At 37.6% G+C, this 24,765-nt stretch overlaps 1 protein-coding gene across 2 annotated transcripts in view; it reads left to right on the top strand.

Moving 5' to 3' along the window:
- Nucleotides 1–24,765, top strand: part of LOC121644192 (solute carrier family 22 member 23-like) — a 38,906-nt gene that overhangs the window by 9,491 nt on the left and 4,650 nt on the right. Inside the window, exons 4-9 of one of the 2 annotated variants that reach the window (XM_041991965.1) lie at nucleotides 13,139–13,307; nucleotides 14,889–15,016; nucleotides 20,203–20,305; nucleotides 21,002–21,237; nucleotides 23,052–23,084; nucleotides 24,219–24,342. In XM_041991965.1, coding sequence (XP_041847899.1) covers nucleotides 13,139–13,307; nucleotides 14,889–15,016; nucleotides 20,203–20,305; nucleotides 21,002–21,237; nucleotides 23,052–23,084; nucleotides 24,219–24,342 — 793 coding nt within the window. Of the gene's footprint in view, nucleotides 1–13,138; nucleotides 13,308–14,888; nucleotides 15,017–20,202; nucleotides 20,306–21,001; nucleotides 21,238–23,051; nucleotides 23,085–24,215; nucleotides 24,343–24,765 lie in introns of both variants that reach the window. The other variant, XM_041991964.1, reaches the window with a different exon arrangement.

The raw sequence follows: 24,765 nt of genomic DNA, 5'->3' as shown, positions 1-24,765 counted from the left end.
TGTCTCTTTTTGGACACCTTTCCAGAAATCTATGAATGTTGGGCAATCCAAAATTATATGGGTAAAGTCCCCCACCAAACCACATTCCCTCCAACATGAATTTATTGTATTACTGTATTTTGAGGTAAAAATTGTGTGATAAAATAACACATCTTTACCACTTTCCACTCAAACTCCACCCATGAGGCTGCTGGTTTCTTTATGTCCAGACCCGAGTGTTTCCTGCCAGTCCTCATCAGTTATGCTTCCATTTGCTTCCAATTTCCATTTTTCTGTTACATCCCTACTATTAAAGATGGATTCATGTTGTAGTACTTCATCGATTTTTGGTATCAGCCCTTTTTTTTGATTAACCACTTCTAAATGATACAAGCATTCCTTCCACTTTGGTTAATTGCTTGTATATTTTATCTCTTTCATTAACCACATTTACATGAGTTTTAATTCCCCTTTCATTCAGAATAAAATGAAATCGCCTTTAAAAATTATTAAATAGTAAACACCTAATGCCGAATGTAAAAAAAAAAAAAAAATTCCAAATTTAACTTAAATCCAAAATAAGTAGCTGGTTTATTCTAATTTTAAATCTGAATTTAATAATCCCTCGATCGTGTATATGCTCATTCTCCTTTAAATTAATTCTGGTTGCTCTGCGCATGCTCGTTCCCTTGAAAATGGTTCTCATGTGCTCTTCCATGTTGTAGCTGAAAAGAAAAGAAGCAGGAGTTTGTTTTCTTGTGGTACACGTAAATACATCTTGTACGCCTCTTGTCTAATCAGAACTCTCCCCAACCCCGAGATCTTAAACGGAATTAAATAAAGGCGATTAAACGTGTTTTTCATGTAGACCTCAATTCAGAATCACTATTTCCATGTAAACGCGAAGGAGAATACTTTAATTCCAAATTACTTAATTCTAAATAGTTAATTCCGAATTAAAAGCGTGTAACTGTGGTCATTGTGGTTCTGGAGGTTATGTCTCAGTCAAGTCATTGTTTAGTCGACTAAATTTCTGTTTAAGTTGTCTAATTAAATAATTTTTATATTAATTTCGTCCATACTGTCCCCTCATAATCCCCCATAGCTTCCCTCCGTTGATGCTCTTCCTAACAACCTGACAGACCTAATCAAAAAGCCATTCCACCGTAGTTCTAGTCTCTAGCTGAGGGTTGCATTCAGCTTAAAGAAGAGTAACTGTGTTGCAGTGTCCTCTGAACACTTAAGCTAAATGTCTTTGTTGGGATATATTCTCATTACTGAGAAACTGTCAGTCTGCTCATACTTAAATTGAACTCTTTTATTTTCATTTAGGTGCACCAGCTATCGCTTACTGAGATTTTAATCCTTGTTACTGCTATCAATAATCTGATAATGACAGAAGGGATTCGGGATGAAGTGGCAACTTGTCTGAACCCCATTTTCACATGTCACTGCTAGAAGATTGTGCTGACAGTAGTGTATGTTTGGACGAATCCTCTTTGTTCATGTGACCTTCTCTCTGAGCAGCAAAGGTTTGAGTGATTTGTTCAGGGCACCGTTGAGCTAGAATGGGAGGAAAGGGACTTGTTGATAGCTCCCTGATAATTGCTGTTGCAGCTGATGAACATTCTGGTCTCAGAGATGGATCCTTAAAAGCCTCTTTGGCTACGATAACTGTCCATTGCAGAGGGAGGTTGGGAAAGGGAGGGAGGGAGAGGAACAAGGACGACATAATGAAAAAAGGGGCCCCCAGTGTCCTTGTCATTCTAATTTACTCCTCACTGTACACCTTGAAAAGCTTTACCACTCACCCAAAATAGAATAACAGTTAACGACTGCTCCTTGGACAAAGGAGCGAGGACACGGCAGATGGAGGTAAATGGGTGGAGATAAACTATACAGTGTTGAGCTTTAGGAAATTTAACATGACATCTGCATCCATTGTTGTGACATGAGGGTTTCAGCCTGGCAGTTGGAATTTAGAGGGTGATGGAGTTAATAGCAGTTTTGCAGAATTAACATATTTTCACTACACTTCTACTAACCTGCATGATTATTTTTGCGTTGTCATTCCACTCTAGAAAACAGTGTATGGTGGCAGCAAACTGTGGTAGGCCTGAACGTACTGTTTAATTGTTTTTTTTTTTTTAAATACAATCAACTTTTTTTCCAAGACAATCACTGTCAAGTTAGTTTTTCAAGAAGATCATTTCAAGCTCGTTCGGATTTTTTTTCAAGACAGTTATTTTAAGTTTCTATGGCAATGGAAAAGTGGTATCCACTGATTAAGTTCTTCAAAACCAAGATAAACAACAAAAACACACCAAATTCCAAAGGAGTTGAAGAGGAAGTGAAGAGGATGCAGAGAGAAAAATGGTGGCAATTCAAACCATTTCTTCCAACCATTCTAATAGGTACTGTGAGATTGCCAGCTAACAAAATGGTGATAACAAGGTCTCTAAAAGAATACAGGGAGTGTGGGATTATGTGTTTCACTGAGACATGGCTGCATGAACACATCCTGGACTCTAATGTGTCTGTACACTGCTTTAAGACTATAGCGTTATGTATCATACCTGGTACTGCTGGAGATACAGCCATCGGCTTCATCATTGTTAAGCTACAAACACAGCATCCTAACACATTCACTGCGATCTTTGGAGGCTTCAACAACATCTCCCTCTCTGCTACAATACCAACATTCCAACATATTGTCAGCTGCTCCACCAAAGAAAATAAGATATTGGACTTATTTTATGCAAATGCATACAGCTTCTCTGCCCTGCCTCGTTTAGGAATACTCTGTTTCTTCTTACCTCCACCTACAAACCAATCGTTCAGTAGCAACCAATCATCACTCAGACTATTAAAACCTAGTCTAATGAAGCTGAAGATGCTCTGAGAGGATGCGGTGATGCCACAGATTGAAAAGTCCTCTGTGAGCCACACGGAGAGGACATCAATGCCATGACTGAGTGTGTGACAGATTATATCTTCTGTGTGCACAGCATTGTCCCAACAAGAACAGTGTGGTGCTTCCCTATTAACAGGCCTTGGATCACCAGTGACCTGAAAAAGCTGCTAAACTTAAAAAAAAAAAGCATTCAGGTAGCGAGACAGGGAGTTATTGAAGACAACACAAAAACAACTCAAAACAAAAATACAGTTTGTTCTTATTCAGTGCATCAGCAACTAATGAATGGTTATGAAACATTTGTTCTATGTGTTGCGAGTGACACAACTTGCTATATAATATAATATAATAAGAGAAAATAATAAGACTAAGAATAAGACAGTTAAGCAACACCTGACCTTTCCAATGGATATAAAGGATATACGCTTTCCACTATTGATTTAGAGCAGAAAAATATTCCAAACTCCATTTGAGTCTTTGTCTGCCAACATATAGATGGTTTTCCTTTATAGTTCTTTGTTTGTTGGACTTATTTTTTGAAGTTTTAGGTTTTTCCACCATCTCTCTTAGTCTTGATTTTATTACATTCTGCCGGACATTTCTGAAACCTATTTTACTTTAGTTCTTTGTAATTTGTATTCTTTGATATACTCTTCAATGCAGAAAGCTACAAAGTGCTGATTGAAAAGTAAACATAGTCAGCTGCAGCTTTACAGTCATCTGTAACCTTAGAGTATGTACCCGTGTTCAAAGTGCAATGTGAAAGCTCAGCGCTTGTTACGCCTGGATAAAGCACTAGTGCCAGGGCTATGGAGCCTGGTTAAATAACCCTTGTTGATCCCCTTGCATCAACAGTAAATACAGTATTTTCCACTGTTTCGTCCTGCAGGCAGTAATTATATATCAGACTACCAGTTCTTCATTTATGAGCAAAAGCAAGCAAAAAAACATACAGTGATATAATTCCTGCTTTTTGTTTTTGCAGGGTTTCCCATTTCGGGCAGTAGGTATTCATTGAATACTAATACCAATCTCTCCACATGAGCTGCTTCAGTGGCTTTGGCTAAACAGCTAATAACTCTTCAGAAATTATCACTATCTACCATATTAGATCTGTTCCCACTAATGCATCAGAGTATACTCAGCTTGAGCAGAGATTTGTAGGTTAGCTCCATGTTTGAATTTTTTTGTTGGCATATCATCACCCTTTATTTCCATTCATGTGTGGCCTCTTGTCACATGATATTTGCCCCGTAGCTTCTGTGTATTGACAAAACTACACTTGATCTTCTTCAAGAACACAGGAACACAGTTGTTTCAATATCACCTTACTGGAAAGAATAATTGTGTCAAGTAAATTATCTGAATTCACATAAAAGTGGACCACATGCAAAAAGTTAAGCAAACAACAGTCTTGATGCATGACATGTCTGTCACATGACATGTAAACACATGATATTCTTTGTTTACCTCTATGTACAAAGGAAAGCTTCAGCTGTGTTTGTACTGGATACATTATACTATAATCTCCCTTTCTTTATATACCCGTGTTTAGCTAAGAATTATTCCATGCATCCTGAAGATTGGGTACATTCTGTGCCATCATTTCAATCCATTGAACAACAACAGTAAAATGGGGATAATTAAATCGATTTAACTAAAACATTTACACTTTTAATAAATCTGGTGATTTGAAAGTAAGTTCATCACTTAATTTAGTCCTTGAGGCATCAATCAGAAAAGCCATTAAGTTTCGACAGGTGAGCCTCTTTTAAGGTTTTGAACCAATTTGCACACAAGTGCTATCTGTTCCACCAGGATGGCCTGTCGAAGGCAAGCCCGCAGCAAGACTCAAGTGACAGATGTAGTGTTGCTGCTCACTGCCACACAGAGAGGCAGAAGAAATTAGAAGACCGAGTTGGTGGCAGGGTGGTCTCAAATAATTGGAGAGTGTGAACTATTAATGTGTAAGCAGTAAGATTTAAAAAAAGGAAGGCTGAGAAATGCCTGAATTTGATGGAGGGTAAAAAAGATTTTTATAATGTACGAGTGCTTGATTAAGAGGGAGTTGCACCAATGCAGTGAGGAGAAATTTGGTGTTTCTCTATTTTAAGTTAGCTTTGTGATATAACGCACCTTTCTCCATTGCTGACATACAGTGTGTTGACTCCAGAGTATAACAGCAAAATAGAAAAGCCGATAGCTATAGAAAGTCATATGATACTGAGTTTCTATTTATACCACAGTGCGCCATCAGTGTAAGCTAGTCTTTTTAGCATCACAGCACAGGGTTCATATGCCTATTGCACCGTGGTACTGTCCACTAAAGTATTTTAACAGTTAACACCCTTAACTTCCTTACCCCTAGCCCAAAGCCCCCCTGCTGCCCCACAAACCTACAAACACACTGTGCTTCAGTCAGTTGAGTCATGCTAGCTGGCTGCACGAGGTATTTGTGTGAGAAATTTGTGATCAGCTCGAGACACAGCGATTGTGCTCTCTGTGGGTGGCAGAGGTCCAGAGCCCCTGTGACTATCTGACTATCTGAATTGGGGGAGTTAAAAAGAAGTTTCTCCTACTTTCCTTATTGTTTTTCATCTTACACCTATAATATCTTGGTTTTCACTAGGAATGTTTAAAAAAGGAGGATGTTTATTTTACTCTGACTTGAAGAAAGGAGAACACTTTTCTGTGAATGTATTTGACCTGGAGAACTTGCTCCCTTTTTATGTTTGAATCGGAGGAGGCATGCCTTTACATGTCTTGGGTGGGTGTGTGTATGAGAGGGAAGCGGATATAAAGTGAAATCCAGCAGACATACAAAGCCACAACCACAAGGAGACTAAAGCATAATGGCTGACAAACCACACAGCTCTGTCTTAGTCTTGGGTTTTACATCATGAAAGACTATACTGTCTTGTGTATAACATTTGACGTGAATGGTCATGTGATGATCTACATGTTATCACACCCACACATGTTTGGGGAAACCAATCAGCTCGCTGTTGTTGGCCAGTACAGAGGTAGATGTTCTCAAACTGGGAGATGGGCCTCCCCAGGGAGGTTTCAAACAGCTTCAGGGAAGGCTCAATGTAGTGATAATTTCATAATTAATAACATGATGAAATGAGATAATGTAGTGTAACTTGTATGTGACATTATTTAAAAGATGCTTTATATTGAGAGATTTTAACATTTCTTTTTGCTTTAAAAAGTCTGAAATCAATGTTTCTTTTTCAATATGTTTGCTATGGTTTTAATTTTGAATTGCATTATTTTTCTATCTTTACTCATTTGTGTGTGTTTATGGGATCAAACAACATAATCATTATCCCACTGGCATGTAGGAATTGAACAAAACTAAGAGAGGAAACTAAAGCAGTGTTAAGGGATGTCTTTGAGGATTAGGATTTCAGAGAATTTAGGATTAGGATTTATTAACATAATAGTATGAGAAATGGAGATGAAAAGTCTTATATTGCCCGATGTCCTATTTTGTCTAAACATGGAGCTGCATGTTTGCAAATTACAAAGGTAAAATAAGATATGATATATATGATATAACATAGCCCAATAAAAATATGAACGACATCCCAAGCCGAGCCTGGTTATACTCGCTAAAAATCCAGGTAATAAAACTGATCCAGTTCTCTGTCTTGCTCATATTCATGTCACCACACATCACGCTGTGTTTTTACACTATAGCTTTACAGGCTACCAATTTGGCTTTTTTCTTGTTCTGTGCGTTTGGAGTTAGAAATAGAGTAATGAGATTTCTATACAGGAGACGAGTGTATGCATATTAGAAATTGTGGTTATCGCAAGGGAGGATTAAACACTTCGTATTTGTATCCATAAAGTAATATTGCTGCTGACATGCACAGAAAGTGATGTTGTGTGGACAGTGTTTGCTGTCACTCCTTTTGTACATGTACTTTGTTAGTACAGTCATTATTTACACAGGTGGAAATAAAAGACAGATCTTTACTAGTGAGCCAAGGGAGGGAAGTATATATAATAACAGGCATGACTAGCTATGCTTTAACTGCCCCTGATGTTAGTAAGCTAGTTTAACTGTAGCTCAATAAGGAGTATGTCTGTATGTATGTATGTATGTATGTATGATAATTCATGTTGGCAGTTTTGTTTTCGTGCAATGATTCATAATGAATTCAAAGTATTTTATGGACTACACAACATATTTCATAGATTTATGGAACATAAATTAACAGTGTAAAATCCATATAAATATAAACCTAAATGGGCTTATTATTTGTTTATTAACAATTATCAAGCTGGCATGGTAAATTTATGGTCTCAAAAATGTTATCAACACATGTTTTCCCCAAAGGAAGCAGTTTTATTTCTATTTTATAACTGAGATTTTAATATTGTCCATCCCTACATATCACTGTCAGAAAAGATGTGATTTTACTATTAGTAAAGCATGTGTTGATAAAATAATGTTCATAACAAAGTTAACGGTATCTTTTTTTTTTAACTTTCAGACACCCTGAAGTTGTAGAAAATAGAGAAAATCAAGTACTTTTAAGCACATTTTCACTTTTAGGAACAGTATAACAAATTGCTAATATAAGAACTTGTTGTATGTATCCCAAATGTATATTTAATTTGTCTTTTTCTGGTCATGTTCGTACCCCCAGCTGTTGGTGTGTATTTTACCTTCTTTTTCCACAGTGGAACAATCTTCCTCTGTTTGACCGGATGATGTGCCATGGAGATTCCCTGCTGCAGTCCCACCTTGTGTTTTGTCAGGTTAGCCAGGCCAGGTCAGCTTTGCCTTCCTCAGTGTGAGCTATAATGAGAAGCTTTTTCTCAGCGGTGCCCTCCGCTTTCCTCAGGCATTTATCCATGCACACAGAAGGGGCTCAAGGCAGCACAGAAAAATAAAAGTTTTGTGTTGTTATCTAACTAGATTGTTCCTTTGTGAGAACATCATATCTTTTATTGTAGGAACAGTCTGACACGCAGTGTTCTCTGTTAAAGAGATTTATGTGTATGCTAAATCTGGCCTGAATTCACTTTACACTAATACAACTTTTGATTTAGTCTGACCATACTATGACTAATGACTGTAATGAAAGAAGGGGGTGGTGCAGTGTCCGTAGAGGCAGGATAGGATGTAGACTGGAAGTTGTGTACAAAGCACAACAACTTTTCACAGAGAGGAAAGTGTCTTTCATGCAACATAGGGTAAACCATCCTCTCTGCTCTCCATAATCTGCTCCAGCTGTCTGCTGATAAATGGGTTAAGGTGCGCACTCAGTCTTTTTTATTCTCTGAGCAGGGTTAAAGTTCCCTTTTGTGCAGCGCTAGCATGTTGTGCTGCTCAGCAAACTTCCTCTGCTGCCAAAATGTTTCTTTGCATATGTTAGGTTAGGTAAGGATGTTTTTGCTTTTTGGAATTGAGTCAAGCTCTTTCTGTTTTTAAAAAAAAGACTGCATGGCCTGATATAAAATGCACGTGTTTGAGGTAGAGGGAATAATTTGTTACTTCTTTTACTGTGTGTGGGACTATGTATGCCATAACCTCACATTATCTTACACCACACATTCCTGAGTGAAGTCCAGTTATTGGCCAAATTACTGTTGGCAGCCTTTGTTCTTTCCTTTGATAAATATTTTAAGAATGTTGTTTCAGTTCTTCTTTCAGATGATCATGCTTTTGTGTTTGGCAAGTCTGTGTTTCAGTTCAGCTTTATGTTGGTCACTCCGTGCTCAGATAGTAACTTCCTGAGAATTGATAGCTTGTTTCGTGCTGATTTTTATTTTATTTTTTATTTTATTTTATGCATGCAAAGAAAGAGATGCAATTGGTAGACTTGTGGGATAGTTACAAACACATTCTCACATAAATATTATCAAAAGAAAATACTCCCCTGTTGGTGTTTTACTGGCCTGATTGCTAAGAATGTCTGCACACATAGATCAAAGGGAAGTGCTCGTGGCTAGTTAGGGCTAAATGGCATTCTGTGCATCTCCAGATAAGAGACTAATCAATGAGCATAGCCTTATCCTAAGTCAATAGCCCATTTTTGGTGCTCACAAGAGAAGCGTGGAGGATACCTCATGATGTTTGAGTACTAACACAGTCACTCTATATTTAAAGAAGCGAGGGGGGAAAATACTTCCTGCAAAAGTTATTTTGAAGTTGTTGTTTTTTTTTTTTTTTGCTAGTAATTGTGAAAAAAATTGCAGTTTGAACCTGCACATTTATGCTCAGAATATGATTGAATCTACTACCTGTTGGATCCCCCAGCTTCAAAAACTAAACCAAATGCCAATAGGCAAAGACCATTTTATCATGCCCTTAATTGATCTGACAAAGGCCTTTGACCTAGTCAGCATAAGTGTTTTCATGCTCCATTAGTGCATTGGCTTTCTGCCAGGGTTTCTCAGGTGATTATTTTCTACTGGAATATGAAGGATACCTTAAGAGCATTGAACTATTCTGAGACATTCCTAATTAATGGTGGCTTAAACAGGACTTTACAGTCACCTCAATGCTGTTCGGTTCTTCCTCTATGTAATCACTATACTCCAGAGAGGTTTCAGTTTGCCTTCCCTTCAAAAACAGTTCAGTCTGCAGTAATGCCAGCCAAAGACCAAGGTTCGTTGGACTTTAATCAGGGAAGTGCTGTTGGTTGACAGCACAGCACTTGTCTGCCACATAAAAGATCTCATCAGCAGCTTTGCATATGCCTGAATCTGTCTATGACAAAAACTTTGAAAGTCTAAACAATGGAAGCCACATGCTGTGACTTTCATAGGCACTAGATCACAGATTTTAGTTCAGTTCAACACCAATTTGATATTTGCTTTAAGGCATAAGTGTCCTCTAAACTCCAAACTGAGAGGCTGACGGGCACATTCTCCCCTCAACAATCATATATTTATCACCCCACCGTTCAGTGCGACCATTCAGAGCTGCACCACCTCCATTAGAGCCCAGTTATGAATGAATGTGTTTTTGCAATCTGCAGATGACCTTGTAATTCTGGTCTGTTTGTAAATGATGGATTCTTTGCAATGCTAACGCCTGAATGTCATGAGGCAAGTACCATTGACACAGCTCCACATTGTGTTCATGTTGGCTTATTTCTGTATAGGATGTAGTGACATTTTGTTTTGCTCTCTGTTACTAATCAGTAGTAAGTGATTTATGTGTTCTGCCTATGCTGTTGGAACAGTGTTGCTATAAGAAAAAAATGCTGATTTTTAGTTGTGAGTCAGCTGTACAGCTGTGTTGATCTCATTAATGTTTATCTCCATTGTGGCCTTCTTTCTGTTTCTGTTTTAATGGGTATATCTTGGTAGCTGGCTATGCAGGAAGACTCATTTATAGAGCTTTAATTGGTTGTCTATAGCAGGATGAATCACTCTTTAATGAACAGACACCAGACTTGTTTTTAGTTGCTGAATGAATCAGAGAAGTGGGTAGTGATTCAAAGATTCGGGTTAATGGTAAAGTTTACTCTGATGATCTGGAATTCCCAGTTGTAAAGTTAAGGACACGAGGGAAAGAAGGGATACACTGTTAGCTTAGGGATGGCAGCTATTCACCTGTGACTTCTGCCAGAACGCCTTGATTGTTGGACTGATGCAATTGCAACCAACAGTAAATGGTAACTATGCCATAATTTTTTTTCAAAGTAGAAAATGCTACCTCCTTCCTATCAGAATCGTTATACTTCACAGATCAAGCAGGCGGGATTAGGAAAAGGAATAATGGCATAGAGCCATGGAACTCATGTGACCAGCAAAAGGTCATGACATCAGCCTGTGAATACAAGGAGTGGCTGCACTTAGTGCCTGTAGTGGTAAACCAACCTCTCTCACTGCTGAAACAATAGGCCTCCTTGATAGTGCTGCTTGCTTGACAGATGTCTAGCAGCTGCTGCAACCTGCGCCAGAGTGTGGCTCATACTCCTGTATTGCCAAAGTCAGCAAACCAGTCAAATCTTCTTTGGGGATTATCATTTACTAATTGGCTATTGGTCTGATCATTGATGATGTCATTTTTATGTCCTCACGGTGTCATTATGTCTACAAATGTATTTAAATTAGTCTGTTTTGTATCATCTTATGTGTTTCGTTTGGTTCGTCTCTCTAGAATGCCTTGATTTGCAACTTTGGAAAGTTATTTATTGTGTCATCAGATTAGTTTGATAGATTTATGTCAATGGGACAGAGGCTTCAGCAAAGCGTTCGGGGAATGCTGACCTAGTGGTTTGTTAAAGGATTAGGGTCACCAGGAGTAAGTAGCTCAGGCCTTGTCTTTCAGCCTCAGGTGCTCATTCAGTAGTTCATATTAGTTAAACTATATATACTGGCAGGTAGCAAATTGAAGGGGAATAAATTACATTAAGTGTCTTTGTAAGTTGTTGGGCTCTGTGTGCTTTGGCATTAATTCTACAAGTCTTTGAAACTCCACTGGTGGAGTGGAACACCATACTGTCGATGAAATTGGTCCCACATTTCCCACAAGTATTATAGCTGGCGATGCATCACATTCTCCTACTAATGAAACCAGTCTGTGACCCTTCCTACATGGTAGATAAAAGCCTTTCCATTCTTAAAAAACAAGGGTTCTTTTTGCTTCAATTTCTTTTAGTTTTCATGCCACGTCTGTATTTTGGTGCACATGAACATTTCTCCACAGCTTACCACAATATGAATTCTTTACAGTGCAGTGACCTGTTCAACGCACACGACATCTTATACATAACCGAAGAAGAATTCAAATCCCAAGCAGTTCTATAAGCAGTGAACCGGCACTTTCCTCCCAGCAGGACGCAGACATGGAGTCTTGAGGTTAGGTGGTTCAAACTCAGCGGGTCTTCCACCCATCGCCCTGCTCTCCACTCATTGGCTTTGTCATTCCAGCTGCGATAGTGTCTGTGAACAGAGAACATTATTCATGTCCTCAGAGGGGGGCAAGTCCTAATTGAAATTCCTATCTTTTCCACTGGAATGAAGTGGGGGCCGCCAACACCCACTGTATTATGCTGGCCCTGTCACCTTGAAAGGCCCATCTGAAGTTTCTGGGCAGCAAAGGAGACCTCTTAGGGGGAAAAATGTGATGTATCAAAAAAAAGGATAAATGAAGCAGGACAATTGATTTATTGAGAACAGCAGCATAACAGTAGCGTTCATTTTCTGTGGTTTGATGGGAAGCTAGCCTCTGTACTGCAGTAAGAAAAGGGTTGGACTGTCTGGGGTTGCTGGCTGCCATTGTGGTGTGCATGCTAATGACTGGGTGAATGAATCGGGGCCATTCTGATAGCAGAGAAATGAGTACAAGGAGCCTTTTTCTAGTTAGTTCACCCTCACAGCAGCTTACTGTTTTCATTGGTCTACTGTCTCTGAACAACAACTAAACATTGCGATTAATTGACGGTATAAAGTTTTGCCTTTTTGTTAATCAGATAAGGATTTGATCTATGAAATGTTCCAATCAAATTTCCAAAAGTTTTAATTTATATTCACATCTAGCAGAACAAAACTAAGAAATTCCAACAGTAAAGAATGTAGAATAAGAAATGTTTCATCACATATGAGCAATATTTCCTATTTTCTCACATTGCAGTGGTTTCATTGTAAGTTTTAAAAGTGTGGCAACAGGCAAAGTGTTTAAATGTGTATTTAATACAGTGGGAGTCGTTATTTGTAAGTATTTTGTTGTGTCAGATGTGTCTTTTCTTTCAAAATAGCATTGTCAGGATCTTTGTTCTGGCCTGTCTACCTCACCTTGTCTGGCGTGTCCTGTTTTAGTGGCTGAATCATCAACTGTGATCTTATTATTTTAAAATGAATAATGAGATACTACTATAAAACTCCTCTTGAGGGACCACAGTAAACACATTATGATATGATGATTATGATAACCCAAATGTCTTTACATAATTTATGTTGTGTTGGTTTTGACTATTGTAATGTCACTGGAAGTTTCTTCTGTTGTTGGATCTGGTAAATTTAACATGTTTTTTTAAACTGCCCAATAAACAAATCAGTTCTAACTAGTTTGTTTTAGGTTCTCCAGTCTGGTCAACCATCTATACCACAGAGAGGTCTGACAGTTGTCTGCCTGAAAGCCAATTTATATTATTTCAATCTTCTTTATATACTAAGCCAAAAACCTTTTGGGTCCTTTCTGTGTTTTCACGCAACAACTAATGCAGACTTTTTTTTTTTAATCTCTCACCTGTTTTTTCTGTCTGCCAGGGATTGAGCTGTGCCTGCCAGGATGGCGGTTTTCCATGACAATGGTGGCCAATTTTGTGGTTTTGGGTGGTCAGCTCCTCCTGCCCGGTGTGGCGTACCTCTGTCGTGACTGGCAGGTACTTCAAGCTGTCATCATCTGTCCCCTGCTGCTTATGCTGTCCTACATTTGGTAAGAAAAACACTTTAGCAATGTGCTGTGATAAGGTACTGAGCTATGTGTTTTTGTTACTGTTTGAATCTGATGTTTTTAAAAAAGTGGTATAAATTATTATCTACAATGGCCAGTTTTTCTGTAGTCTCAATTAAACCTAAATGCTTTGGAAGATTTTAACATCTTTTGGAGAGAATATGAGTACATTTCCCAGCAAAGAATTTCCAGCTAAATTCAATGTCTTGCTCTGACTTCTGTTATGCTTTTACTAACGTTCCAACAAAATCTACTTGTGGTTTTTCTACTATTTATTTTAACGTGCCATTATTGTGTGAGGTAGCTGGGATCTGTATGTGTAAAAGACAAAGGTTTGGAACAATCAGCATTTATAGATGTTTCCATATATTTACCATGAAAGTGGAATACATAAGTATAGTGCAATCTTATGATTGTACCTGAGTAAATTAACTTGTTTACCTTCCTCCACTGTCAATCAGCATTCCATATGATGTGAAACTACAGGTGTGGTGGTGCACCACCTTTTTGATTAAGAAATAAAAGTATTTCAAAGCACAAATCTGATCAAACAATAATACCGGTCTTTCATTTGTGTGGGACACAGTATTGTGACTAGTAAGGGGAGGGGGGTCGCGGACTTCATCCTGCTCCTTTTCATGCTAGATAGTCTGTAATTAGTTTTCCAAAGTTTATTTCTTGCATATATTTGGATTTGTACTTTTTATTTATTTATATTTTTGGTAAAATAATTCAGTACTCCTACTCTGATAGTAGAACATACTTTTGTTTTGTCTGCTCGAAATAAAGCACATCAATCAATCAATCAATCAATCAATCAATCAATCAATCAATCAATCAATCAATCAATCAATCAATCAATCAATCAATCAATCAATCAATCAATGTGCCTTCAGAGGTAATGTTAATTATGATCCTCACACCTCAGCAGTTTGGAGGTGAAACCTTTTGGCATATGCCGTCTTTTAGAAATATTACCTAATATTAAACCTAAACTTAGTGGTTCAGGGCTTTTTTTATTTATTTATTTTTCAATCTAGCCATGTGGCCATTGGTGTTACATTCTGTTGCATTGATCTACACACAGCCATACACACACTACCTAGATATACAAATGCATGAAAGCTCCACTTGGCCTTTAGTTTAAAAAGAATGGGGCCATGTTTAGTTTCTTGATTAAACCAAACTTAGGTTATAGGCAAAAGCTGAATTAATGAAGTAATTGTGGAAATGACTGTAAAGCTACACCATAGCAAAGATTAATCCTGCACTTTTCTTCAGTGTTGACATGTTTCTTTGCCATGGTGACAGCCATGGGAGATATGAAGGTTCATTATGTCACAAAAAAAAAAAAAAAAAATGCAAATCAAATTTCATAAAACTTGGTGGAGAGGTAGAACACAGGCAAGAAAGAAGCCTTCATCTTTAATAATAGATTAAATAAAGATGCACCATAGCACTTCTAGCTAAGTGAGATCTCAGTCTTTCAGCAGAAGGACTCTTTCCATTGTGATTCCTTTTTTAATATCATATTAATGAGGCCATCCCCCATCTTTTTGACAGGATCTTCCCTGAGTCATTGCGTTGGCTGCTGGCCACTCAGCAGTACTGCCGCTCCAAATGGATCATGGGACACATCGCAAAGAAGAATAAAGTCAACATGGAGCTTGATGCAGATAACATCCTCACAGGTGATGAACTTGTGTCAATGTCAACTTTACAGAAATCAGAATAACTTCTGTATTTTTCTTCCCCATTTTGATGTGTTGATAATGTGTAGTATTGAACTTATACACTTTATGTTGTCACCTTTATACATTTGCTGTTCACTGTTTGAAACGCATTTGTTTCTCCAGCTGTGCTTTCCTTTCCTTTTCCTAAATTAGACAGATTGACAAGGTTATGTCGATTTCCTGTCTAGTTACCATAGCAACATGCCACTAAAGAGGCTGCAGTGGGTGTTGAACATTACATTATGACACTCTCAGACATTCATTAATTTCATTATTTCCTGGGTGGGTGAACATGAGCTGACTCGACAATGGTCAGATTGTAGACGGCTGCAGGTCAAACACTTTGACCTCAGGTAACTGTGTGCACACAGGAGACCTGGCAGGGCCAAAGTAGACTGAATTATGTTGTTGTCATAGAAGATCACATTTGCATTGAGCTACAGCAGGACTATCATGGTAATTTCTTTCTGTTTCTGTTGTCTGATTAGTTAGTGTGGTTATCATTACTTTGAAAAATAAGAAGTGCGTGAAACTGACTGTACTGTTTGAGAATTCATAGGGTGTGTGTTGATTCAGCATGTAGGGTAGAACACATTGCCATAGGTTTTAATTTATCCTGTCTTGTGTTTATAGTGATAGGCTTTCCCCAACAGTACATTTTCTTACTTTTAAGTTCATTGTTGAGCATTGAATGCTCTTATTGCTGCTACAGAAGAGGAGTTCTAGCACTTACACATGAGTGATGCATGTGAAGCACTGATTACGCCATCTTTTCAATTCAGCTGAATGATAATCACAGATCTAAAGAAGGAATAATTTTACTCAGCAGCTTGACGCTTTGCCAAGAAATCACTGGAAAGACTGAGTTTTTCAGCCAGACATAACCTTGAGGGGGTGGTGTGGAGTGCTGTCATATTTCTGAGTCAACGACAAAGTACAGTAGAGATGTGTTGCTATGGCAACCTGCAGTCTGATACCATAACATCCACTAGGTGCTGTGTCACATATCACCTGTAGGGCAGGGACATTTCTCGCTCAGGAACACTGGTGTGCACTGTCAGACCTCCCTTACAAAGCAGCAGGGTGTTTATTGTATAGGTTGTAAACTTCTCATTAAAAATTTCTATGGAATTTTGTGTGGTTGAAATAAAGCAGGGTTGTACTTGACTCATCAAAGCACTTCGACCGTCATAAATCTTTAATAACTTGAATTAGAGAAAGCAAACCCACATAGAAATATTAAGGGAAAATTCTGGAATTATTTAACTTGTGTTCTATTTTACCTTGTATTTGGATTGACAACTTATCAAAGGGATCCCTACAGAAGTCTCACATAAAAAAAAGTTTTGCTCTGTAATCTGATAGGATGCCAGTTATTGCGGGAAAACAACAGAGTACACTTGAGTGAGAGCAGAGTGCTTCCCTGAGAAGAAAGGACATGACATAGCAGCAATAGAAAAGCTTTTCTAAACAAAACTGTAGTTCTGGTTTGTGTTTTTCCAAACTTTTAAAAGGTTTTGAGAAATTCTTTGCAAACCTGTCTCAGACTACCTCCAGAATGTCGAGGCAGACTGAAGTTGTGCTACAAGATGTTGTACACACGTCCATCTATACACTGCACCATGCTGACCATTGTAATTATAGTGAACATTTTGTCCAAGGACTTGTACTAAAAGGTAGCACTAGTGGCTTAGCAATTTCCTGACTGAATTCTGTGGGGGGGGTTTTTTTTTTTGTTTGTTTTTTTTTGGGTGTCTTTAAGGTGGTTCCTGAGACAGCATTTAGCTGAACTGGCTGTGCAGCTGGCTAATCTGCAGAGGCTACAGCTCCTCAAGCAGATGGCCCAGGTTCAAAACCCAGCCTGGGCCCCTTTGCTGCACATCACTCCCTCGGTCTGATCCCCTTTCTGCTCTTTCAAACTATATAATAAAATAGTCCAATAGTACCAAAGAGAGCCTTTTTTAATCAGAGTCTATCACCATCCACCTACAGAACAATTAATTCTTTGTGAAAATTAAAATAAATACATAAATAATTATGGACTCAGAGGAAGTTTCTCTTCCACATTTTCTCTAAAAATAAGTCTGAGGCTGAAACTTATTTTTAAATTTGTTTTTTTTTAAACAAGATTAGGATTTGGACAGAGTATGCAACAAATTACTTAAATGAGATTTTATATATGTATATTCCTGTTCAGATCCATTGTGTTAAATGTCTTAAAAGTTAATTAACTTACTAGACAACTAAAACCTAACAGTCTGGAACTTTAACCGATCTAAATAGGAATTTTGACTGTAAATCATTTAAACACTATGATGTATACAAGGACTTGTAAAAATTCCTAAATGTGTTATTGTCTGTTCTAAAATCACCCCGCCTGCAGGTGTCTTGACGCTGTGGATTTTCCTGTCTGACTGTTTCCTTATTCGCCAGGCCAATAGTTTACCATATTTTTCTCCTTGACTGTTTTAACCACATTAAATTTAAATGCAACTTTGTCCATGGATAACTTATTTATATGTGGTTCTCATAATTTGCAATTCAGTTGCTTTCAGTCAGTTGTGTGTAGTGCAAAAATCTTGTTCCAACATACTAAATTGTTTCCATTTCTATATGTCATATGTTTACTAGGAACAGGAATATTCAATAGTATCTGGATGTTGTTCCCTCCATATTTCAACCAAATCTAAATATTTCCTTGTCTGTATGTGAGCAGAGATTATTGAAGCTATCTTTTGAGGTCACTAAAGCACAATTAAAATCACCACCAATATTGTACATACATTGTAATGTGGACAGAGTGAGAAATATATTCTGAAAAAATGCAGGGCTGTCATCATTTGGACCATAGATGCTAACCAGGTAACGGTAACGGTCACAAATAACATTTGCAATTTGGAACAGTAAAGATTTCTGTATAAGTATAAGCATGCTTCTGCTGCTCTTAAATGTATTTCCTACATAAATAGATAGACCAAAAAAAAAAAAAAAAAGAATCTGCGACATACTGCTTGAGATACACAGTTGTAATAAAAGTCACATTTGCTCATTAAGTACGAGAGCAATTCATGCAACTAAATGGTGATCTGGTGTCCACACCACCTTTTTCACATTCATCCATCCACTCTGTATCTGCTTATTCCAATGCAGGGTCACAGGGAGAGCTGGACCGTTTCCTAACAATTATCAAGCGTGAGGCAATTAACACCCTGGACAGATAACAAGTCCATTGCATGGCCTCCTTCTTTACATAAACAGGCATTTATCTAGATGCAAAAAACCTGGGTTAACTCACAGAGCTGATAACTAACATTTTTGATTATAATTTAGTGAAATCTATATTGTAGGGCATAGTTGAGGCGATTAACCAGAATATATGCTGGATATGTTGAACCTGCTTTGTTGTACAGGTCCATTGATGAGTTTATAATAAGGTAAAGAAAAGAAATCTACATAATTTTACCCTTAAGCTGAAAAAAAAACAGTTTCAAGAGCTCGTAGATTTTGTACAGTTTAAAAGATTTGAGTTGTTGGGTTGTTGCATTTTCTCTCTCCCATCTTAAATATATTCAAATACTCAGATAGCTGAAACTCTTCTAAATATTCAGCCCTGGCATGTGGAAATGTATTAATGCTTGCAGCCAATATACACTACCTGGCCAAAAGAAAAAAAAAACAAAAGAGAAAAACAAAATTTATTAAAAAAAATTCAATTAAACAAAGGGTCACACACTAATATTCATTGTTGGACTGCACTTAGCTTTGATTCTGGCACACATTCGCTGTGGCATTGTTTCAAAAAGCTTCTGCAATGTCACAAGATTTATTTCCATCCATTAAGTTTTCACTAATATCTTGTGTTGATGATAATGAGTCTGACCACTGCTTAAAAAACCTTCTCCAGCACATCCCAAAGATGGGGATGCGCTGGCCAATCCATGTGTAAAAATGACGTTTCATGCTCCCTGAACCGCTCTTTCACAAATTGAGCCTGATGAATTCTGGCATTGTCATCTTGGAATATGCCCATGCCAACTGAGAAGAAAAAAAATCCATTTATGGAATAACCTGCTCATTCAGTATAATCAGGTAGCCAGCTGACCTCATTCTTAGGCCACATAATGTTGCTGAACCTAGACCTAAGCAACTGCAGCAACGCTAGATCACAGCACTGCTCCCATAGGCTTGTACAGTAGGCACAAGGCATGATGGCTGCATCACTTCTTCTGTGTCTGTTCTTACTCTGATGCTCCCATCATTCTGGAACTGGGTAAATCTGGACTCATTATGACCTTCTTCCATTGCTCTAGAGTCCAGTCTTTGTGCTCCCTAGCTTCACTGATGAGTGGTTTTCTAATGGCTACACAACTGTTCAGTCCCAATCCCTTAAATTCCCTTCACATTGGGCGTGTGGAAATGGTCTTACTTTCACTTTTAAACATAGCCCTGAGTTCTACTGTTGTTTTTCTTTGATCTGATTTCACCAAACATTTAGAGCAGCAGATGCTCACCTTTGCTCCGTGACCAGACTTAAAATTAATCACACAAAGCTGCCACTCACTGATCCCACCTTGGATTAGAGTTAGATATTAATGTAGGCTGTAGACAAAAACATTTAGTTAATCTTTACGTTTTTTTTAAATTAATCTAGTTAAAAATGATCCTAACTAGTTTGTTCCATTGTTACTTGAGCTCTTCTCAAGTATTGTGAGGAAAAGGACACTTATTGTTATTTATGTTAATAAATACATTAACTAGTGGTTTAAGTTTTTCTAGTTTTGATATTTTTTGTCAGAAAAATATATCTTTGCAGAGCTAATAGATCTTTAAAATAATTTATCTGACCATTTAAATCATATATTTATTAATATATTTTTGTTGTATTGTTTGGGCTGTGCTGTTTTTGTGGTGTTCTAACTATGATTTAAAGAAATTTTTTTTCCCCCATCTATAGTTTCGAAAATTGTATAGGGTATCGAGGACTTTCCTTAGTATGTCCTTTTTGCTTAGTTAAATCCAGTTGGCGACTTTATTTTTGGCCAGGCAGTGTATTGTACATGTAATATTGTGGTGTTGTAACATAATGTAAATGCACCTTCTTTAAGAGCATCTTTTGAGTTTTAACATGGTTTGTTTGTTTCTAGAACTACAAAGAGCTCTTCAAAAGAAACCCAAAAAGACATGCATCGTGAAAATGGTGGGGACAAGGAACCTATGGAAGAACATTGTTGTTCTATGTGTCAACTCGTAAGTATTACTTTCATGTATTGGTGAAACCCAGAAACCCAGCAGGACATTTATTTCAAGTTGCACCTGAAAACGTGGAGAAAAAAAACAGGAATGCATGCTTGTATGCATGTGTGGGCAATGCCAGTCAGTTGCACCATTTTGTGCATTCTAGAGACCACCATCAACTTGCAAGTTCAATACATCATTGATCTTTAGCCCTCACTTCCTGATTGGTTGCTCTTTGTTTTCATCTCCGATGGGATCTCCCCTCTCCTCGTCTCTCCATCTGAAGCCTCATCTGTAGCTCAGCAGACCCAGCTTTATATCTGCTTCAGTGCACGGTGTCCCTGACTCCCTCAGTCAGCGTAAATTTTTCATGAGTTTTGTCGTTAGGAAACATTAGACAACCAGGAAGAGAGGATGTGAGTGCTTGCTTGTATTTTTGTATGTGCCTGTGAGGTGTGTTCTGTGCCATCAACTCCGTGTTTATGTCTGTGCAGTTTTGTGACATGGACTTACACAAGAGCCAACAGATGATATTAAATTGTTTCTCTTCCCTCTCCTCCCAGCTTTTGTTTGAATTGTTTGGAACGTTTATATTTTCTGTGTTACTGCTGACTCAAATCAAATATTCTTTTGTTTAGCCACTGCATTGTGTGTGTTTTCCCCTTTGCCTTAAGCTAGCTGCTTATCCTTTTGTACCTTTTCACCCAGGCTAACAGGTTATGGGATCCACCACTGCTTTGCTCGCAGCATGATGGATCAGGATACCCAGGAAACCACTATGTTCCACAGCTTCTATGCAGACTATTACACAATGGCAGGCATTGCAGTGACCTCATGCATTGCCCTGTGCCCAGCTGTAGGCCTGATGGGCCGACGAGGTGGCCTTCTTATGTTCATGATAGTCACTGCCCTGGCTTCACTGCTGCAGCTGGGTCTGCTCAACTGTGAGTACTAAGCTAAGTATTGATGAAATTTAGAATAAATTTAGAGATTGCTTATCATGACCTGTTATATTAAATTGCTCATTTAACATTTTTAGATAGAGAGCTATTTTCTTTCTATACATTTTTTGATGAGTAAAATGCAGCTGGTTTGGTCAGATATAAAGCTACAGGCAGCAAGTTAGTAGCTTAGCTTATTTTAGCTTAGAGTGTATAAGCTAAAGAAAAACCTGGCTTGTCTTAAACCTGGACTTACATATTCCAGCATGTAACTTTCCTTTTATCTATTAGAATAGGATTAGCAAAAATGAAATACTTTGATGATAAACGGTGGTAATTCGGGCCAAGAAAGATTGCTAACACCTGCTGTTTCTATTGATGGCATTTTCTCACATATAACAATAATTATACCTCCAACAAGTTAAATGAAAATTTGGGTATTTATTTAGCTTAATTAAGCCGATTTAATGTAAAGTGTATTTTCTTAGGGCACAAATAACCTGAAATAAAAACTTTGGAATCAGTTACTGAGACTTCAAAAGCTCGCCAACTTGAAGTGGCTGCAGTGTTAACTAATCCAAGAAAATGAAAGAAATGTCTTTTTCCTTATCCTGTCACTCTTATTTTTCCAGTTTGCAGGTAAAAAAAATGTTTTTAAAAAATTATTTTTACTGATAAATGACTTCCAGAAAAGATAGTTGCACACTATTTCTTCCCCTGTTTGTAGTCTAATGCTTGTAATCCCAGTGCAAATAATCTCTAGAGTCATTACAAACATAATGGATTGCAAGGCTCACTGCACAAACAGGAGTGTATACATCAGTTTGTAAACAACTACCTACAATGTCAGTGTGTTTCAGTCCACAAAATGCAATCTGTGAATTCTTAAGGATAATTTTGTCCCTACACTTGGTGTCAGTTAAACGGCAGACTACATTTTCTGTGATCCGGCTCGTCTTTCCCACATATCTTATCTTTTCATAATATTATTCAGACTACTTACCTTTACCTTTAGGAATCATGTCTATAATGTTTCCACACACGCGCTAACAATCTTATTCTGTCAGATGTTCAAGGCAGTTCACTGCAGCTACTTGAATTATGTAATTAACAGAATACAAAAACTTATAAAGTTGTGTTTGGTTGGGAGTTTGTAATTCAGCTACTATTTGACAAGAGTCTTCATAGGGACTCAGATGTCCACCTAACATTCAATAAGCCATTTTTAATTCTTTTTGACATGTCACAGTAGTAAAAACACAGATAAATAAATTATTGATGGCTGAACTCCATTTAGCTGGTATAGAGTCCTGGTACATGTCTCCACTCTGTCACACTCTTTATTACAAACTGCAACACTTGAAAGTATTAGAGAAAATACTTGCATCATTATTTGTAAATCATGCTTTATAAAAATGTGATCTCTGTTTGTCACAAGTCCAAATGCACTGGCCGCCCTCTGATGAGAAACATTCTGGCCTTTGGTAGTTTTTATCTCTTATCTCCCTCATATGTCAAACATATTTGCTGTAAGCTGGGTTTTAGCTAACAAAACATGATTGTGCTGGTGTAGTCAATAAGTACCAAAAGTCCTCTAGTTGATGAAAACAGTACATCCCAGTTTTGTTCAGTTTCAACCAAAGCTAGATTTAATGTTTAACCAGAGTCATCACTTGTGTCATGTTCTCTCTGAAACTGCTTGTGTTATGACACTATTAACAAGCTTAACTCAACATCTGTGCATATCTGGTTTGAATATCTTGTTGGAGTGTTTGTAATGATTTTTCTCACTCGTGTCAATCTCTTTAATTTTCTAGTGCTGGGGAAGTACAGTTATCACCTGAATATTGGTATGTTCATCTGTTTGTTTATAGTCCTTTTACTTGTGTTTGCTGATAATGTTTGAGTTGGAAGAAGTGATCAGTAATTGAATATTCTAGATGTCCCACTAATCATGTATGAGTTTCATTTTTTCCACTGTGATATTTGCATTGTTTTAAACCATGAATCCAACCATTTAGGTTGCTGCATTTTCCTGCAGAGGTTTGGAAATGAAGTTGCATTTGGCCTGTACTAGCCCTGCAGACACTTATAATAAGGTCCTAGATGTAATTATGACAATCTTTTCACATATTTATCCCCTTCCTTTTGACGATGCTGAGGCTCTTTGTTACTGAGAGCACTGTTCTCCATTTCTCTCTACATTGAGCTCCTGTGGGAAGCAAGCACTGATTACAGAGCAGTCCCCTCTGATCTCCATGCACTCCTCTACATGTCTTATTCATAATGCTCTGTATTCAACTCATTTTAGGATTAAACTGGCTTTTATTGGTAAGCCTATTTCTCAGTAAGTCATCACAATAAACATTTGTGTTGAAAGGCATTCCATTGTCTTTGACCGAGTTTATTGCCACTTTACCAGGAGGATGTCTTGGTGCAGCTAGAAAATTATATTGTACCATCACAAAACCATAAAAGGCCTGCATGACTTCATGATCCAGTTTATAAAACTCCAAGTTCCTTTGTGCCTGAGTAATATAACATGTTTATCATATTGCACAGTTGAGGTAATTTTAATTTAAAATCTGTTCTATTTTACTTGTTTTTATTGCTTCCCTCAGATATTTCCAAAGTATTTTGCTTAAAGAATGGATAAATATTTTAGTGGTGCTTAACCTACTCAAATTTGATAAGCTATAGAAATCAAGTCACTGAATCAGTTTCAAATAAATCATTTGAACCAGATTTTTTTTTTTTTCACAAAAAGTACAATATCTTATAAAACTCGTTTCCCTGTCTTTTAATATTTTATTGTCTCATTTTAAAGAATAATGCTTGATGCAAATGATAGTAATAAAAATGTCAGAAAAGCATACAAGAAAAATATGTTCCCCAATCCCCTATAAATGACACTGATATCCTTTTACTAATTACAAAGACTGCTGAGTGAAAACTGCTATGTGTCTCTCCTGCTTTGTCAGCAGATAAATCAGATACGCTGAAAAAGAACTTCTCCATTGCCTTTTCCATCATCGGTATGTTCTCCTCCCACGCAGTCAGCAACCTGAGCATCTTCTTCTGTGCTGAGATCACTCCCACTGTGATCAGGTAAATCTACTGACTCTATCATCAGAGGGTGGGAGTAGAGGGTTTCACTTTGGAAACAGTGTTTTTGCAAAACAAAGGTGTAAAAGTAATGAGTTTGACTAGTTCCTGAAATTTTTAAGACTTCTTTTTAACATTTTGTTTTGTTGCATTTAATATTTCTGTAATGCATTTGATATTGTGGTGGATTTTCACCACAGTGTCATCACAGGTATTATTGTTGTCATGACAGCACATCCAGCAGATTAATTAACAGCGCCACCTCCTGTTACATGATGTAATGAAATGAGTGAGCTGAAGAAAACAATGCCATGGTTTAGAGTCAATATAATCCAGACCTTGTGCAAATTATCCATCTCCTTTGAGAATACGATGCTACTCTTAATGTTAATTGGGTGGGGTTATTTAATAGGTTTTGTTTTGATG

Source organism: Melanotaenia boesemani, chromosome 8 (genome assembly GCF_017639745.1).
Source record: "Melanotaenia boesemani isolate fMelBoe1 chromosome 8, fMelBoe1.pri, whole genome shotgun sequence".
Taxonomy (NCBI): Eukaryota; Metazoa; Chordata; class Actinopteri; order Atheriniformes; family Melanotaeniidae; genus Melanotaenia; species Melanotaenia boesemani.
Note: the sequence above shows the minus strand (reverse complement) of the source record. Positions and strands in the feature narration are given on the sequence as shown.